Below are 18,247 nucleotides of genomic sequence, written 5' to 3'. Positions count from 1 at the left end.
AGAGCACTTCTCAGGTTCCAGGCATTTTCTAGGCACAAAGGCAGAATCCACACGTGCTGTAGCTGGCTTGCTGCTGGCTTTGGGGTCTTTTCACTATTCCTCTGTGTCTCTGTCCTCCATGGGGTGGGCTCAAGTGTTAGGAGTTTCTGTGGCTCCTAGAACCCCAGTGGACAGTTTATTTATTTTCCGTGCTATACAACAGATGTTGGCATTTTATAGCTCACTATTTGTGTTTGTAAATAAAGTTTTATTAGAAGATAGCTGTGCCCTTTGCTTATGAAGTATCAGTACAATAGCCAAGTCAAGTCATTATAACACAGTTAAAAATCAAAATGGGTAGCAAAACCTCTCTTTTGTATCTAAGTGGCTCTTTACAAGAAAATCCACCCAGGCTGTGTGGTATTACATTGTTATAACTCTCTCTGATTTGACCATTGGGTTAGTTCTAAATCTTTTCCCCCATAGTGGCTTCAGCCTACATTTTTTTGTTTGATTATATGTCTTTTGAGCAGGAGGTGGAATTACTTATTAATAAACCAATTTCCAAGATGGGCCTACTGATTGCTTCCCCTTTAGAATCCAGGAGAAAGCCTCTCCCTCCACATCTTCATCACCATCCTGTTCTTTAGGACCTTGAGCCCGCTGCCTCGCCGTGCATCGCTGGTGAGGTTTACTGACTATTTAGCGGCCTCCTTAATGGGAAACACTTCTGTGTCCTTTGCTTGTTTTTCTACTGACTTTTGCTTTTTGGTTTCAGAATTAGTTCTTTATATATTCTGGCTGCTGGCCCTGTTGATTATCTATCTTCATTAAAATCAACTTGTGTCTAATTTTCAGGCACACACATAGAGACACATACAAATCTGTGCTGTGCCCATGCACACACAGGTAAACAGCCACACACAAGACCCAGACCACTTTCCCTTGGGACAGTTTTGAAAGTCTGAAGTCTAAAGGTAAAGTGATGACAGCCTGATGTGTCACTCAGAGGCTGACGTGAGCTTGCCCCGCCTCCTCTTGGCCCCTTCATCCTGCCCTTCCAGGCTCCTTCAGTGAGTTGATTGGTCTTGCCGCTCCGGATGCGCAGACCCACCAGGGGGCGGGGATGCCAGAGGCCCTGTGCTGGATGCTGCTGCGCAGAAGCTGGGTTTGAAGTGTAGCCCTGGACGAGAATCAAATGTGATTTGTGGTTTTGGATTTCCCACTTGGGTTTTGACTGCGGCCCGTCCTTGGTTCCAGTTTGATTAAGCTGATCCATTCTCTGGCCCACGGTGATTTAAATGAGCCCTTCCTCTATCAGGCCAGAAGACTGTTGATCCTTTATCATTAAAACTCAGCTCTAGCTTGTCCAATCTTGCTAGTTCCTCTACCTTTTGAATTAAACTTTCCCCCTTGAATGAAAAGGGAAAACAAAAACAAAAACAATCTACCATCTTCAGGTTTGTATAACTGGAAACTGACCACGTCCTCAGAACTATAATGTCCAAGTATGCCAATAGAGCTCAGGGAGGAGTAGGGTAGACAGTTCCCAGCTCATACTGAGAGCTGGGACCATGGAGAGACCTGGGTCTGACTTGGCTTTGACCGAGCAGAGCCTCTAGACTAGGCCTGAGGTCCACTTGGGTACCTTCTTGCCATAAGCAATGCAGGTGCAGGCACAGTTCCTTACTGGAGGTCCATGACAGACCCTTTCTTCATCACTACTGTCCTTCCGTCTCTTGGGCACACATTCTGGGGGACCAGGACAGGCATAGCTAGGAGATGACACAGCTAGTGAATCAGACATGAGCAGCCTCACAGAAGATCGGTACTTGTGTGGAAGTCTGCCTTATTTCCCCGTCCCTTGCAGGGAAGTGAGGATAAGACAGGGCCGTTTCAATCAGTGAAGTGGCTACATGCAAACCCCTGGAGCTGCTGTGTGTGGTGGCTCACACCTTTAATCCAGGCAGTCTCCGCAGCATGTCAGACGCAGCATGGACGTTTCCCTTTTCTCCTCACCTGATACGGAAGTTAATGCTGTAACCAGGAGGATTGACATGGTGTGATGTGCCTGCTGCTATCGCACAGCACTGGTGCTTATCCTAGAAGCACACCACACCTGGTTTTATGGTCTGCGTTTGTCCTTGTGTGCGCTTTTAATAATTTTAGAGCATTTGACCACATTCAGTTCTCATTGGATCTCATAAGGTTATGGAGTTGATCCTGGCTCCAGAAAAAGAGGCCAAGGCTTGGAGAGATGACACAGCATGCTGAAGATTGACAGTGACTAAGTTTCAGGGTTGGGATTGGTGACTGATTTTAGGTAAGGTCTCACTATCGACCTGGTTGCCTTGAGCTCTCAGAGAGCCACCTGCCTCTTCCACCGGAGTCCTAGGATTGGAGGAGTGAGCCACCATACCCAGCAACTAGAGGACATTTCCACTCGGCCACTTCACTGATTGGAAACAGGATTTGATGGAGAGCAAGACAAACTATACCGAATGAATGCCATTTCCCTGGGAGACGGCTCTCTGCTCTTCATAGTTCTGTGTCTGCCTCATACTGTGCAGTTGCCACCCCATTCCTCAAGGGCAGAGCCGAGGACCACAATTTCCTTTAAGTTCCCTCAAAGGGCCATGAAAGGTTGCCCCGTGAGGGTGCTGCTCAAGAGAGTCCCTGCATAATTCAGGGCCTGCTTGGTGGCAAGGGAGAAATGAAGATCACCAGAACTCTAGTGGGCCTGGAAGAATGAGGAGTCTGCTCTATAGAGAGGACATCAGAGGGGCTGGGGCGGCTGTGCAGTTAGGAAAGTGCCTTCCACACGAGCATGGGGACCTGGTTCACATCCTTAGCCTCCATTACTTGAGTGGGTGGGTGCTGATCTGTAATGTCAACCCTGTGGGGTGAGGCTGAGATAGGAAGAGCTCCTGAACTTGCTGCCTCACCCACTTTGCTATTTGATAAGCTTCAGTCCCAATGAGAGACCATGCCTCAAAAATAAGGTAGAACGGGACAGCTGATGTTGACCTCTGGGTTCCACCCACATGCAGTGACCCCCACATGCACATACATAGTAAAGACAACCACACATACATGCATGCACACACACACACACACACACACACACACACACACACACTCACTCACTATGTTTAAAACTTCTAGTTTTGAAAACTAGAAGAAGAGAGAAGTTGTAAGAATCACTCATCGCTCGTGAGTCTCATCGGCTAGGCCTTGGAGGCAGACGTTCTCCAGCTCAGTGCTGTTTCTGGGTCTGGTGTGCTCCTTTGTCTTCTGTCACCAGCCATGCTTTGTAGACTCCACAAGTAAAGTCTGTGAGCTCCAAGACTCACAAAAGCTGCTGGGCTGCCAAGGTCGACTGTTTAGAATGAGGCTTTGACCTCTGGCTTTGTTGGTGTGGTCACGGGACACTGTCACAGTGCCCTGGAGACCTGTTTAGAAGGAGAGAGGGTAACGTGTATGGTGTCCAGGTCATGGGCTGGCCAGGCTCTGAACTGCAAGAGCTATGGCTCTAACACTGTAGCCTGCCCCTGCTGCTTCTCTCACTAGAAAAGTCTCCTGGGTTCTCAAGGGTCTATGCTGGGCGCCCTTATGACCCACTCTATTCTCTCGCCACAGCAGCGAACCCCCTGCTCTGCTCCACGGCCCGCTACCACTGCAGGAATGGCCTGTGCATTGACAAGAGCTTCATCTGCGACGGGCAGAACAACTGTCAGGACAACAGTGACGAGGAGAGCTGCGAGAGTTCTCTAGGTAGGTGCTGCTCCCCTCCCCCGAGGGAAACAAAACAAACATTCGACAGCAGGGTCAGCACATAAATCCTCCAAACAGTGACTGTGTACTTGTCTTCATCCTGGGTGTTGCACAGTCTTGGTGAAACCTGTGCCTACCATTTTGACTTTGGTGTCCTTCACATGCTAAACGATGCCTGTAAGGTTCTCCTGCACGCATCCTCCGGTGCGTTACGCCGCCTGTATTGCTATGGTTTTCCAAGTTGCTGTGTTGCTGGGAGTCCTGTGAGTTGCTTCCCCCATCTTATTCCCTCTTTAGGATGAATTCTGCAGAGTGAGAAGCCTGCACGCGTCTCGTGACCGCATTTCTCCACACAGCTGGCTGAAATTTTTTGTTTGGTTTCGCTGCTGTGCCTGTCACTTCTACCCTAACAGCTCAGTCACAGTCACAGCTGCTCTGGCTTTGGCTTTTTTCTTTCTCATTTTTCTAACTTAGTAGTCATGAAATGATAGCCTCCCCATGGCTGTCATTGCTGACTGATTGTGAGGAGCACTGACACCCCCAGATCCTCTTAAATTGGTTTACTTCTGGGTTCCCGCTGGTGTGAATCGCCTGGGCATATGAAAGCTCTTGACTTGGGGGTTATTTTGTGGAAACTGAAGGCTGCAGCTGCAGGGTGGAAGAGGAAGGACACATGTCTTCCTTCCTCCTTCCTTCCCTCCCTCTCTCCGTCTCTCCCGTGTACCTGAGAGTGATGAACTTCTGCCCTACTTCTCCACTGTGGCATTACACCATGCCTGCTCTTACTCAGTGCTGGGGATGGAACCCAGGACTTGATGCACGCTGAGTGAATAGTGAATGTTCCGCCAACTGAACTACACCCCCACTCCCCACATGGATTTCTTCAGTGATCCCAATGAAGTCAAAAAGATGTTTGAATGTGCGTCCATTTTAAGGCATTCAGAAGAACACGTATTTCTAATGTTACAGTTGGTTTTATTTGTATGTGCATATGATCTCCACTTCTTACCCTTCATGGTGTTATGGCTACACCTCACCCATATGATTGCTGTCGGTAGAGTTCATTTGTCTTTCAGTGTTCTACTGAAGGGTCATGTTTGTAGAATTAACAAAGCAGTCATGAGGCGTACTTAACGGGTTGCAATGTGTTTTGAGGTGGAGGTAGGTAAAGGGAAGTTCTGAGAGGGCAGACACAGGGTATTTTCAAGGTCCTGGCTTGTATTTTGGTTGCTGTTCATTATGTCATTACACATGCACGAGTGAATGAGCAAATGGACCATATTCACATCACTGGCGGGATGTGGACCAAGTGGGAATTATGACCTCTAATGTCTGTATGCCCCAGGGCCATAGGAAAGGTAAATGTGTAACAGAATGGGCTCTGCCAGAATCTGCAGGGAGGGCTGAGTGAGGAGAGTAGTGGTTGTATTGGAGGGTTCTGTTTTGGAAAACTTCCTTCTTGTCTGTTTTCTTCATCAGTGCTACAATAAGAATAACCTTTCATCAGCTCCAGCAGCCACTGCCATATATGGAGACTCTTGGCATGCAGGTGCTTGGACCCCGAGTCACCTTGTGTGGTTGGGTCCAGCCCTGCATTCTAATGCCGTGCTGGTGGTTCTGAGAGCAACTGCTGCACAAGTCTGAGAGCAACTGCTTTAACCTAGCCCTAGCCTTAGAGAGAGTTTGATATTGTTATTTAGCTAGGACAATTTAAACTTCTGTGCATGGCTTTCCCTTACAAAGTCAAATTTTTATAAAGGAAAACATTTGCTGAGGAAAAACCACTGTGGGATGCCAAGGAATGGCAAACACAGAGTTGAGTGACTATCTGTATATGTACTGACTGGTTCTGTGAGTCAACTTGACACAAGCTGAAGTTATCACAGAGAAAGGAGCCTCAGTTGAGGAAATGCCTCCATGAGACCCAGCATTTTCTCAACTAGTGATCAAGGGTGGGAGGACCACAACAATGGGCCACAACTGTGGGTGGTGCTGTCCCTGGGTTAGAGTCTTGGGTTCTATAAGAAAGCAAGCTGACCAAGCCAGGGGTAGCAAGCCAGTAAGTAACATCTCTCCATGGCCTCTGCATCAGCTCCTGCTTCCTACCCTGTGTGAGTTCCAGTCCCGACTTCCTTTGGTGATGAGCAGCAATGTGGAAGTGTAAGCTGAATCAACCCTTTCCTCCCCAACTTGCTCCTTGGTCCTGGTGTTTGTGCAGGAACAGGAACTCTGACTAAGACAGTGTAGGAGATTTTCCTGTGAGGACTGCTTCATACACAGTGTCTGGTGTGCTGGTATATCTCAGTCTCACTCATGCTGCCTGAAGTTTTCATGAAAGGACCTCAGATCTCTGCTGGAAATGAGGGACATTGATTTGTTTGGGTCAGGGTTACCCTTCTACTGTGTGTTTGCCTGCTCGCCACGCCCCTTTTTTAGTTTCCAGGGATGCCATTCTGCTGACCAGGTTGTCATTTGTCCATTAGAGGGATGGCTGGTCCCTCCGTAGACTGGCTGAAGTTAGTGCTTTTATATTCTGCTCCCCTGACCCCATATTCCACTTCCACAGATACAGAGATTTAGAAATAGTAGGTGGTGGCTTTGCATCTGCCCTCTGGACACTATTGTTGTTGTGGCCCATTCGGACTGTCAGTCCATCTGATGGATCCAGTCACTCTGGGAGCATGAGCCAAAGCAAACCTTCCCCTCTTAAGTAGTTTTGGTCAGGACATTTTGTCACAGAGAGGAAAAGTAACTGAGATGCCCTGCCTCCCTCAGGCCATGTGTGAAATAATTCAGTATCAAATTAAAGACTTTGAGCCATGTTGATGCAATCATTTCTCCCCCCAAATAAGGAAATGAAGAAGAAAGGAAACGGTTTTGGTGATAAACCCAAGCTGTCTGCCCTATACTCTGAGCTTTGGTAAGTCAGTACCCAGATGACATCAGGGACTGAGTGACACCTCCATGTATGGTGACCATTATGCCAGGAATCTTTCCTAGCTACCAGGGAATGGAGGATGTGTCCTGTTTGCCTTTCTAACCCTGGGCCTACCTAGTGGTCCTCTGCCTCACGCCCAGTGGGCTTCATAAGTGTTAGCAAGTAGGAAAAATCTGTTATATTTAACTTGTACTCTGTGCTGTCACATCGTGTCTTTGTTTCAGTATGTGAGTGAAACTGGCCACCGCTCAATAAAGCAACAAGTACTATTAAGTGTTCAGTAAGGAAGTCTCTGCCATTGCAACTATGGCAGCGTGTCTCAAAGTAAGCACAAGAGTGAGTGCCCTTGGCCAACCTGTGTTTCTGCATCCCTTCTGCATTATATGTCTCTCCCTGCTTCAAATGAGAGTGGAGTACTCAAGAGTCCACTTCGTAGGCTCTAAATGTGAACTACCAGGGCTCCATGCAGTGTCTTCCTGAAGCAACTCAGAGGCTTGTCTGGACATAATGTACACTCATGCCTCATGGGATTGCATTGGTTACAACACACGGGGTCTTGGCGCAGTGGCTCTGCACATGAGCTCACCCCGTGGGCTTCCTGAAACCCTTTGCTGTTAGTTCATGTGGGAAAACAAAGGTACTTTACAATGTTTATTTAGAAGAAATGAGTAAGTATGACTTCAAGGCAAGGATATGAGTTGTTCAAAATGCTTTTCTCCTACTCGGAGTAGGTTGAAAGCAGCCTCCTTCCCACGGTCGATCTCTGTGAAGAGCTGGGAGCCAGGGGTGACCATCAGAGTGCATTGCAGCGTATGTATGGGATGCTTCAGAGACTTCATGGTGGGGTCAGCTTTTTCAGGGCTTCCCTGATTTACAGCATCGCCTGTATCTTTGGGGCAGCATCACTGTAACTGTCCTATGCTTGGGAACTAGGATGTTGTGTATCTTAGATGTAGCAGCAGCTGCCATGCAGATGATGGGCATGAACAGCATTCAGGTAACCTTGAAAATGCTGCCTGAATTTGGCTTTGGTGTCCAGTGATGGCGCCTTCTGATACTTGTGCCTGGGTGTACTGCCTCTTTGTCTGTGATCTGGATTGTTTGGGTAGTTCATCTCCCTCCCTCCCTCCCTCCCTCCCCTCTACAAAAATGCATAAAATTGACTATCTTAACTTCTGAAAGTACTTTTTAAAGTTCAATGGCAGAAATTATCTTTTCTAGTGTGGAGCAATTGCTAGAACTTTTACATCTTGAAACTCTGAATGCATTTAAGAAACAAAGAAAATATGTTCTCTCTCTCTCCACCCTATAACCTTGGTAACTGCTTTCCCACTTTCTACCTTGGTTGGTTTGGGGACTTGTCTTTATTGGAGGATGCTTAGTTTGCCTAGCATGTCATCATCAGTTCATCTATTTTATAACATGTAGGCAATCTTCTCTCGGTTAAAGGCTGAATAATATTCCATTTTATTGCTTATATACCACACGAGTTCTCTGTCAGCATACACACTCAGCATCCCCCTGTTGACTATTGTGAATAATGCTGTGTGAACAGATGTTCAAATTGTCACCTGCTTTTAAACAGAAAAAAATTCAGCAAACATGGTTGGGTGTCATTTCTAGGATTGGGTCATGAGTAGCTCTTCCCTTTTACTCTGTCTTGCTTTCTCTGACAAAAGCCACTTTCCAGGTTGTTAAACTGTGGTGCTGCAGGGAGTCTTCTCTGGCAGGGAGCTGAGGGAGGACTCTGACCTAAAGCCAGGAAGGAATTGAGCCCCAGCGGCCTCAGGTGAGGCTGGAGGGAACCTCCTCTGTGAAGCCTCAGTTGTGACTTCTCGAGGGGGCTCTAGTGATTTGTATTCTAGTCCTGGGTCATGGTGACCAGTCAGGGCTTTGGAAGGGACCAGAAAGACTTTTTAGGAAGAGAACCTGCTGAGATTCAAACTTGGTGTCAGGGACCTTTGTCCACACCCCACTCACATTGTCCTGCTCTGTTCTAAGAACCCCACCTTCATCTTGTGCTCTTGCCCACTTTCTGGATGAAGAACTAAAGGATACTTAGGCCAAGTGCATGTAGCAAGTGAGTAGGGAGCTAAAGTGTGAACTTGAGTTGAAACAGTGCTCCTCCTCCTGACCCTGACCCTGACCCTGTCCACCTCCATCATCTGGTACTGTAGAACCCCAGGAAGTAGTCTAGCCAGCTGCAGAGAGCTAAAAGGGAAGGGGAAGTGTGAACCGGAGGGGAGAGCATGTTCCTCCTCTTGGCTCTCCATGCCTGCTTCAGAAGGGATAGTACCACACTGATAGGCTCCTGGCCCTCTAGAGCGTTTTCAAGGTTTGTTCTGCCAAGGAGTCGCCCTAGCAGGGAGTTCCTGGAGGGGCTTTGCGCCTGGCAGTGTCTTTATTTTCTTGCTGTGCTCTGGCGATAAGGCTTCAGGAGAATAGAAGGCTGTGAGAGGTTTGGCACCTCACTAGAAGCCAGAAATGACAGCTTTGTGCTGCTTCTTCTGCAGGTGTGTGTGTGTGTGTGTGTGTGTGTGTGTGTGTGTGTGTGTGTGTGTGTGTGTGTGAAGGGAGGGAGAAAGGGAGAGAGAGAGTTGGAACTTAGAAATTACATAGTAGGATCTTGCTCTCTTTTTGAGTTATGCTTTTTTTTTTCTCCTCAAAATTCATTTATCACAATCTGGACCCTCCCTCCAGTTCCACAGAATATGTCCATATTTAAGATCAGGGTCCTTGACAATATAATTAGTAGGATGAGGTCCCATTAGGATAGGACTGGCCGCTGATAGGATCAGTGTCTTTATTGTAGTAGAATTTGGGTCTTAGACATGCACACTCAGGGAGAATATTATATGACATAAAAACAGAAGAGGAGGATGCTTGCAGCACAGATGGCCAAGAAACCACAGATGGCCAGGGAGGGATGTGCAGCCGACTGTCCTCACAGCCTTCAGAGGAAACCCCTCTGCCAGCACCTTAATCTTGGTTGGACTTATGGTCTCCCACATAACAATAGATTTTTATTGTTGAACACTCCACCCCACAAGTTGGCGACTGATGCCTTTACAGCAGTCCTACCCAACCAACTTCTGCAGTCCCCCAAAAGTGACCCCTAACTAAAGCATAGCCATACCTTTTGTGGGACACCAGATATGGTGACAGAAATGTGAAGAGCTGGACAGTCATCAGAGTGGACAGGCCAAGTGGCATGACCCAGGGGAGACAGGGCAGGACCTGGGGCTGCTGAGGAAAACCCTCTGGTCTTGCCTCTGTGTGTGTGTTATAGGACCATGCTGAGCTTGAGGGATGCCTCTCATCCTGTATTTCAAGGTCCTTGTTTCCTATATTCATCTCCCTTTAGCTCCTGGTTCCTCAGCTCTGTCCCAGGTGGCTCTGGAACTGGAGTTGGTCAAGGCAGACCCTCTGTACAAGGTCACCCGCCCACTTTCCAGACAACTGGGACATTTGGGCTTGTTTCTTAGCCCCTCCAGGCCTATTCCAGTTCTTTTCAGTTACTGTAATAAGCACGTTTTAGAGGAAGAACGGGTTTATTTCATCTCACATTTCCAGCTTCATCTTTACGGAAGTCAGGGCAGGATCCTGAAGTAGAAACCATGGAAAGATGCTGTTTGCTGGTTCACTCACTGGCTTGTTCTCTGGCTCATGCTTAGCTCAGTTTCTTATGAAGCCTAGGGCCACCTGCCTAGGGATAGTGCCACCCACAGTGGGCTGAGCTCTCCCCCATCGATGAATAATTAAGTCAGTCCCGACTGACATGCCCATAGCCCATTAGAATCTAGATGACTCTTCAACAAAGCTTTCGACTGAGATGGTGGTAGTCAGTCTTAGCCAGTGGTTGCCCTGAAGCATATTAGAGCCTGTGCTTATAGGGAATTCATTTATGGCTAGCTGGTTGAAGCGAGAAGAAAGTGTCCTGATGGCATCTGGTCACCATACCTGACCACCACTGCTAACTCTGTGGATTCTGTGCCATTTACTCACCTTATGGTTCATTGAAAGAACTGCCATTTGATTAATGCTGAAATTTAGAACTCAGTGTTTCTCCCATGGGTCACCTCCACTGTCTACCATGTGGTAGAATGAGTTATCATCCTCAGTTCTTTCCTCTTTAAGACCCTTCTCACTGTTAGCAGAATGGCCAAAGAAAATGCCTCTGTCAGTGGGTAGGCTTATTTTGACCAGTGGAGTGTTGGGTGACATAAAGAGACCCAAGGTGATTGGTGTGCTTGCTAAGGGGTGGGGTTCCTTGCATTTGAATGTAGTCCAGACTACTTAAAACCCCCAGAAGGAGAACACAGAGCAAGTAGTTACACGGGCCTGAGGCCAGGCAGAGTATATCAATAGTGGAAGCTGGGCAGAGGCTGCTCACTGCATGACTTCAGGAAAGAGAAGGATGACCGAAGGGAAGGGCTACGGAATACCGCTCATAGGCGTGCTTCTGGGGCACACTTTCTCCAGTTAACCCTGTACTGCACCCTCATCTTCGCCTGCACCCCTATCTTTGCCTGCACCCCCACACTTTGTTCAATCTGGTTAGGTCAGAGCTCCTGTGATCTAATCATCTCTAAGCATGCTGTCACAGACATGCTCAGATGTGTGCCGTGGGAACTCGCTCACTGTCCCTTATCCAGTCAAATTCACCGTCACAGGAAGGGGCACAGTGAGAAGAGTTGAGCCAGTATTTTCATGGAGGAAGTTAGGCTATAATCACTAAGACATAGTGACAAGTTGGACCAGAGCATCAAAGAGGTGAGTAGGCTGTGCAGGCCACTGGGGGGATACCATTCAGGGGTGTGGAGTTGGGTGGGAGGACTGGAGGCTCTGTGAGTTGTGCTTGATCTCTGCTTTGTGGCCTCGAGCCTCTCACCAGCCTGCAGCATTGAGAGCAAAAGGCACTTATGGTTCTTTGGAAGACCTTTGCTGCCTGTCACCAAACAGATCCAAGCTACCAAGCCACTAAGGATAATTCCCACAGATTCTGTAAAGGGCTTGGGATGGGAGAGGTTCTCATGTTAGCCTCGTTCTTCCAAGTAGGGATGACGGAGCTATGAAGAGAAGTCTAGGTTTGGTAGTAATAAACCAGAGTGTCACACAAGCTGGAATTTGATGGGCGGATAGTATTTATCCTAAGACTTGTGGCTATCCTGTGAAGTCAAGAACTTCCTTCAAGGGGTCCTAAGGAAAGATCATCCCCCTTAAAGAATTCATTTAGCTTTAGTTAGAATAAAACTGCCGGAGGTCCATTTAGCAGGAGGAATAAGGAAGCTTTTTTTTCTTTCGTGCTTTTAATTTAAGAATTTGAAATCCCAGCTGGACTGGGAAAGACAGAAAATGCTGACTTCATTGGGAGAACAGGAGGCTAGAGCTGCTGATTGCCTCCTTTCTGTACCCGTGGGCTTTTCTTCCTGGTAATTGAGTGTTTGCATCCGAAGTGTCCTTCCCTTTAACCACTGCAGCAGGAGTTTGAAGATTTCTGAAACAGCCCTCATTTAGAAGCAAATCAGACAGATTCTACACTCATGGCAGTAATTGCTTCCTGGTCTCTTACCCACCGTGATAATCTGCTGAGCTGCTGTTGTAGTCTCTCCCTGCCTTTCTTGTACAAGCTCTGGCCTCTCTCCCTCTCCTGGTCTCTGGGGAATGGGAGAGGTTAGCCTAGACACTTGCAGAGTGTGCCTCCATTGTGCGGGTAGATCAGGTTTCAGAGCAGTGGAGTCACTTGTGCAGCCTTTCTTGGAGTGTGCTCGGCAGGTTCTCACAGCCCAGGGCAGCTGAACTGAGGATGTAGGGACATTTCTTCATCTGCAGACTGACTGTGAGCCTCAACCTCCTGACTCCATCAACACTCTTCCCTCTGTTGACCCTTCTTAGCACCCATTCCTACATGCACTCTGTATTGTCCAAGACTGACCAACCCTCCCAGCCCTGGAAGAAGTTCAAAGCCAGATCAGATCAAAGTTGCTCACAGTTTTACAAGTGAGAAATATAATCCACTCTTGATAATTACTCTAAAGTGTGATAAATGTTGTAATAGTGGAATGAACTGGCCTCTGGGAAAGCAGGGGCAGGCATAGGATGGCAGGATTTCCTGGCGGGGTGTGGCAAGGCTTCTGAGAAGTGGAATCTTTGCCCAGTCAGTTAGGGTGGTAAATAAAAATGGACACAAATACATGTGTTGTGACCCAAGAAAAGAACGTATTCAAAGACACAGCTTGTGGGGCTGAGGAGATGGCTCGGTGGGTAAGAGTTCTTGGTCTGCAAGCACGAAGACTCAAGTTTGAATCCCAGAACTGGATAAAACCTTGGCATGACTGCCAGTGAGGCAGTCTGCCCTCTTCAGGCACCCTAAGGTGCTCCAACAGATCCTATTTCCCAGACCTCAGCCCAGAAGGAAGAACAAGGAAACCAGGTAGGCCAGTTTATTTTGAAGGAGATGACCAAGAGGTTGCACACAACACTCACCTTTAGGTGCTTTCCTTCTTCATAGTGTTCAAGCTCAGGATCTAGGAAAAGTCAGAAAGAGAAAAAGGGTAAACACTGAAAGTTATTTAACCCCAGAATCTGCTACACGTCCTTTTAACTTGAACCAATAGTCCAAAGATTATTCTGGGGAACGAGGTGTCCTCAGACTTGGGGAAAGTGGTGTTTTGCTGCTTGCTTGGCATAGTCATACAGCCGAGAGCCGCACCAATGTGCTTTTCCTGCGACGCTCCCACAAGCCACCTGGGCCAGCCCCGGAGCAGCTGCCATACCAACAGGTTACATTCCTGGCAGCACTTCAGACACACCCTGTGATGGCTGCCTCTTTCAGCCGCTGCAACTGTCAAGTTGGAGGTGTTCCTCATATTTGTTTTTTCCTTCATAAGCTAATTTGTTCTAAAGCCATGGTGACCCTTGGAGAGCCATGCTTTTATCTTGATTTTGGAGTGGGACCAAGGTTTTAGTTAATCTTCAAATGACAGAAACCTGACTCTGGTTGTGCTTTTTTTTTTTCTTTCTCTTGCACAGAGGTCAGCTGGCTCCCAATTTAGGTCAATTTGCATGTGAAGGAAATCTCCAAGGACAGATACTTTGTCCTCATTAGCTGATCTGTCAGGCAGCTCTTCCCAGGCGGCTCAGAACCTTTTATAGATTTTCCCTCAATATCCCTCCGGTGTGGCAGTGCCTGCCTGCTTCCCTGGAGGAACATGTTGTGGTTTGGGAGGAAATGACTGGGGTTCATTGCTCTTCCCACCACGAGCCCTGCACCTCATCAGAGGTCCCTTTACTTCTGACTTTATGCCAGCCTCCGCCTGGCAGCCTTAAAGTATGCTCACAAATCCTTCGGGACCTCTTTCTTTGGGAGTAGGAACTGTGTCCGCTCTCCCAGAAACTGGTTCGGCCTTTGTGACTGTTTGCTCAGCAAACTGTGTCACACAGATACTTCATGACACCCACTCATAGGATATGAAGTGCCACAGGGCTTCTTGTCTGGAATATGCTTTCGTTAGGCTTCAGTTATCGAGTATATATGGTAGACACGGTTCCATACTGTAAGGAAGCCTGTCATAACTAGGGTTTTATTGCTGTGAAGAGACACCATGACCACAGCAACTCTCGTAAAGGAAAACATTTAATTTAGGGCTTGCTGACAGTGTCAGAGGTTTAGTCCATCATCATCATGGTGAGAACATGGCAGTGTGCAGGCAGACATGGCCCTGGAGAAGGAGCCGAGAGCTCTGCATCTTTATCCAAAGGCATCACCTCATGTTCCACACTGGGTAGAGCTTGAGCATAGAAGCCTGAAAGCCTGTCCCCGAAGCCTACCCCCACTTCCTCCAACAAGGCCACTCCTCCCTGTGGCCCGGCATTCAAACACACGAGTCTATGCCTATTCAAACCACCACAAAGTCCAAGCCAGTCTTCAGAGACCACAAGCGTTGTATGAAGAGAGAAATATTTGGGGGATCACTGGCACTTCAGCCTACTGCCAGTAAGTGTCAGACACACCTTTCGTATCTGTATCAAAGCTTGAGGCTCCAAACAAGAATGGACATTATTATTCAGAATTTCTAAACCACAGGGAAGAGTTTATATGACATTGTTATAAGTCCTTCAATTTAAGGGTGCTCTGTTGTATAGAAGTAGGTCATTGGAGCCACAGTCCACCAGAAAGTTATGTCCTGGGCTGGAGAGAGGGCTCAGTAGTCAAGAATATGCACTGCTCTTCCAAAGGGCCTGAGTTCGATTCCCAGCACCTATGACTGGCAGCTAGACTGCCTGTTACTACAGCTTCAGAAGAGCCGATGTCTCTGGGTTTCATGGAAGCAGACATAAACATTGAAAACTAAATAAATTAAAATAGAGAAAGTTATGTCCCTAGACCACTGCTATGTATGGCTGGTGAGGGGAGCTGGTCAGAACCCACCCCCGGCATTTTACTTGCTCCACAGACAGCCCTTCCCAGACCCTCACTCCTCACGGCTTCCTTGAACCCTTGCATTCCCAGGCTCTCTCCAAGAAAGCCTCCCTCAGATCAGATCCTGTTTTGTCTCATCTCACAAAGCTCTTCCAAGTCCAGTCCTCCCCACGGTGCTTCTGACAGGACCTGAGCCATAGTGACTAACTCCTTTGTTGGCATGAGACTGAAATCTGAATGAGGTTTATTCTTTACGCCAGCCCTGCACTAGGCAGGGAAGACCACTCTGTTGAAAATATTCAACCATTCTGAACTTCTTCAACACATTGCCCACCTCAACTTCAGCGTCAAATGGGATGTGAGAGAACACTGCAGGGTATGTAGCGGGCACTCCTGAGTGTGGTTGTTTTTCCTATGAGCCACCACATCTGTGTAACCAAGTACCATTGAGCTCCAGCCTAAATGGTTAAGTCTTTGTAGAAACACCAAATTTCCAGACAAGCTGATGAGGTTTCAGAGAGCTCTGCCCCTGGGTGGATGACAAAACCTTCTTCCATTCTGCTTCCCAGAAAGGATCTTGGATCAGGCGTGGTTCCATCTGGCATCTGGCCTTGTGGCCTTAGAAAAATGGGAACAGTAGTGGAACATTCTAGGGTGTGAGCATCCAGACGCAGCTAGAGGTGCGATGCAGTGGGGTGGGGGTGGGGCTGGCCATGGTAATTCCTCCAGATGTGTCCTGTGTTCCTCATAATGCCACATGCACCTCAAGCCAGCTCTCAGTCACCTCTAAGAGCTCGTCTCCGGGGCTCATCCCTGAACGGGAGAGACCCCTCCCTCCATCATGTCTCTCTCTTGGCTACCTGTTGGCTTGCCTTCTGTAAGTCTTGCTTAGTGTAGAGGAAGTTTCTTTATTGAGGAGAAGAAGAGTTTGCACTTTGATTTGACAGTAATATTTTAGAGTAAAAGCTGTCAGAATCTAGAAGGGAAGGAATGGGGAGGAAATTCTCTGAATCCTCACCATTTCAGACAATCACACTTCGAGACACGTGCAAGCAACACGTCACCTCAAGCTAATTTATGGCGTGTTTTCTATTAGAATTGCAAAGTCCTCGTAGTTGGAAGGTGTTAAAATATGACTTCACATCATATTAAATACATACTATATTTAAACTGGGATGTGAACTGAAACACAAAGCCAATTAGAATAATTTACTGAACTCTAAAGTAATCTTGGTTCTGTCTTTGGCCTGCCTGCCTGCCTTCTTTCCTCCCTTCCTCCCTTCCTTCCTTCCTTCCTTCCTTCCTTCCTTCCTTCCTTCCTTCCTTCCTTCCTTGTTTTATTTGTTTTGTGTTTTTTGTTTTGTTTTGTTTTGTTTTGTTTTGGGGGGGTGCCTCTACCATGTTCCTTGCTGGATTTCATTAAAGTATTCAGAATTGGAACCATCCTATGAGATTTTTTAAATTATTCAGGCATTCAACACTTCAGCAGATTGGAGACCTAAGTAGCAGTCGTCTGAGTACCTGTTTCCCACCCATCCTGATGGGTAGAGGCCATGGTGGTCTAAGGCCAGGTTCTGCCATGTTGGCTGTGTTAGATAACTTCCTATCACTGTGGCCGGCATCTGAAGGGAGGGAAGCTTTATCTTGGCTTACTGTCTCAGAGAGCGCGGTTCATGGTCTCTTACTCATGGGTAGGTCTCCATGGTAGTGAGAGCCAAGGAGAGCTGCCAACACATAGTAGATAGAAAGCAGAGGAAAGGGAGACACTGTCACAGTGACTATTTTCTCTTCCACCAAGGCCCACTTCCTAATAGTTCCATCCATTATGAATCCTTCTCAGACAAATTCTTTCATTAGGTCAAGAGCTCTCATGACCCATTAGTTTCTGGAGCGGCCTTCGGAGACACTCCTTGAGCTGCACTTCCCTTCTTCCCTAGGACTAGGTGACTGTTAATCCAGTCAAGTTGGCAGTGCAGATGAACCATCCCATGGGCAATTTCCAGTATGAGTGAAAATGCCCTTGACAGTGGGGGTTTCTTTTCTGTCAACCCCTCAGCTCCTGATCTTCCAGCCAAAATCAGATGGTTCTACAAGATGTTTGTGAACTTTTGGAAAAGAGTTGAAAGGTGGAAGTTGGTGTGCTCAGAGTTTCTAGAGATGACATTTGCTAAACAGAAAGGCAGTATGGTCAGCTCTCGGGAGTGTTTGGTACCTGGCAAGTTAGCTGGAGAAAACTAAGTTAGGGTAAGGATGGGTAGAAGGAGCTCACGGGAGTTCTGCTGGTAAGTTTTAAACTGCTGGGTTAAGGCTGGAGAGTGACTGGCATTTGTTGGATGTGGTCAGGGAAATAACTATGACTCTGTGTGGTGTTTGTGGTTTTTCTACTTGCTGGTCCTGGCTGAAGTTTTATGTCAACTTGACACGAGCTACAGCCATTGAAAGAAGGGAGCCTCAATTGAAAGAATACCTCCATAAGACCTGACTGTAGGCTTTTTCTTAATTAGCAACTGGTGGGGAGAGCCCAGCCCATTGTGGGTGGTGCCATCCCTGGGCCGGTAGTCCTGGGTTCTATAAGAAAGCAGGTTGTGCAAGCCACTAAACGTCACCCATCCCTGGCCTCTGTATCAGTTCCTGCCTCCAGGTTCCTGCCCTGTTTGAGATCCTGTTCTGATTCCCTTTATGATGAACAGTGGAATGTCATCAAAGCAATAGAAACCCCAACTGAGACATTGTTGCAATGGTGGCACTTTCAGCTAAGCTCCAGTCATGCCTCGCTTTCTTCTCATTGCATAATATTCCACTGTGAGGCTGGCCCAGTGTTGTCAGTGTCCATCACTCAAGTGGCATTGACTTGGTCTAGTTTTTAAAGCTGTTGTAACAGTGCTGCTGTGAACAGACATGTGGCTTTTATGTGGGGACTCTAGGTGTTTTTTCTCTCAAAAATGACATAAAACTAAAGCCAGGACAAATAGGTAGAAACCTAGGGGTGGAGTTGCTGGATCATATAGTAACCGTGTATTCCGAAGAATTACTAATCGGTTTTCCAAAGTGGCTATATCCCTTCCTAGCAGCAGTGCCACGAGGGTCCTCTTTTCCCTGTGTCTTGGTCCACAGTCGTGATTACCTGTTTGGGG

General features: G+C 47.5%; 1 protein-coding gene across 4 annotated transcripts in view; it reads left to right on the top strand.

The window, feature by feature from the left end:
* Positions 1-18,247, top strand: part of Ldlrad3 (low density lipoprotein receptor class A domain containing 3) — a 244,878-nt gene that overhangs the window by 121,261 nt on the left and 105,370 nt on the right. For all 4 annotated transcript variants that reach the window (NM_001401870.1, XM_087653594.1, XM_087653593.1 and 1 more), the window contains 1 exon segment: positions 3,619-3,753. In NM_001401870.1, coding sequence (NP_001388799.1) covers positions 3,619-3,753 — 135 coding nt within the window.

Source organism: Rattus norvegicus, chromosome 3 (assembly GCF_021556685.1).
Source record: "Rattus norvegicus strain SHRSP/BbbUtx chromosome 3, alternate assembly SHRSP_T2T, whole genome shotgun sequence".
Taxonomy (NCBI): domain Eukaryota; kingdom Metazoa; phylum Chordata; class Mammalia; order Rodentia; family Muridae; genus Rattus; species Rattus norvegicus.
The sequence above is the reverse complement of the archived record's forward strand: the minus strand, read 5'-3'. Positions and strand labels throughout refer to the sequence as shown.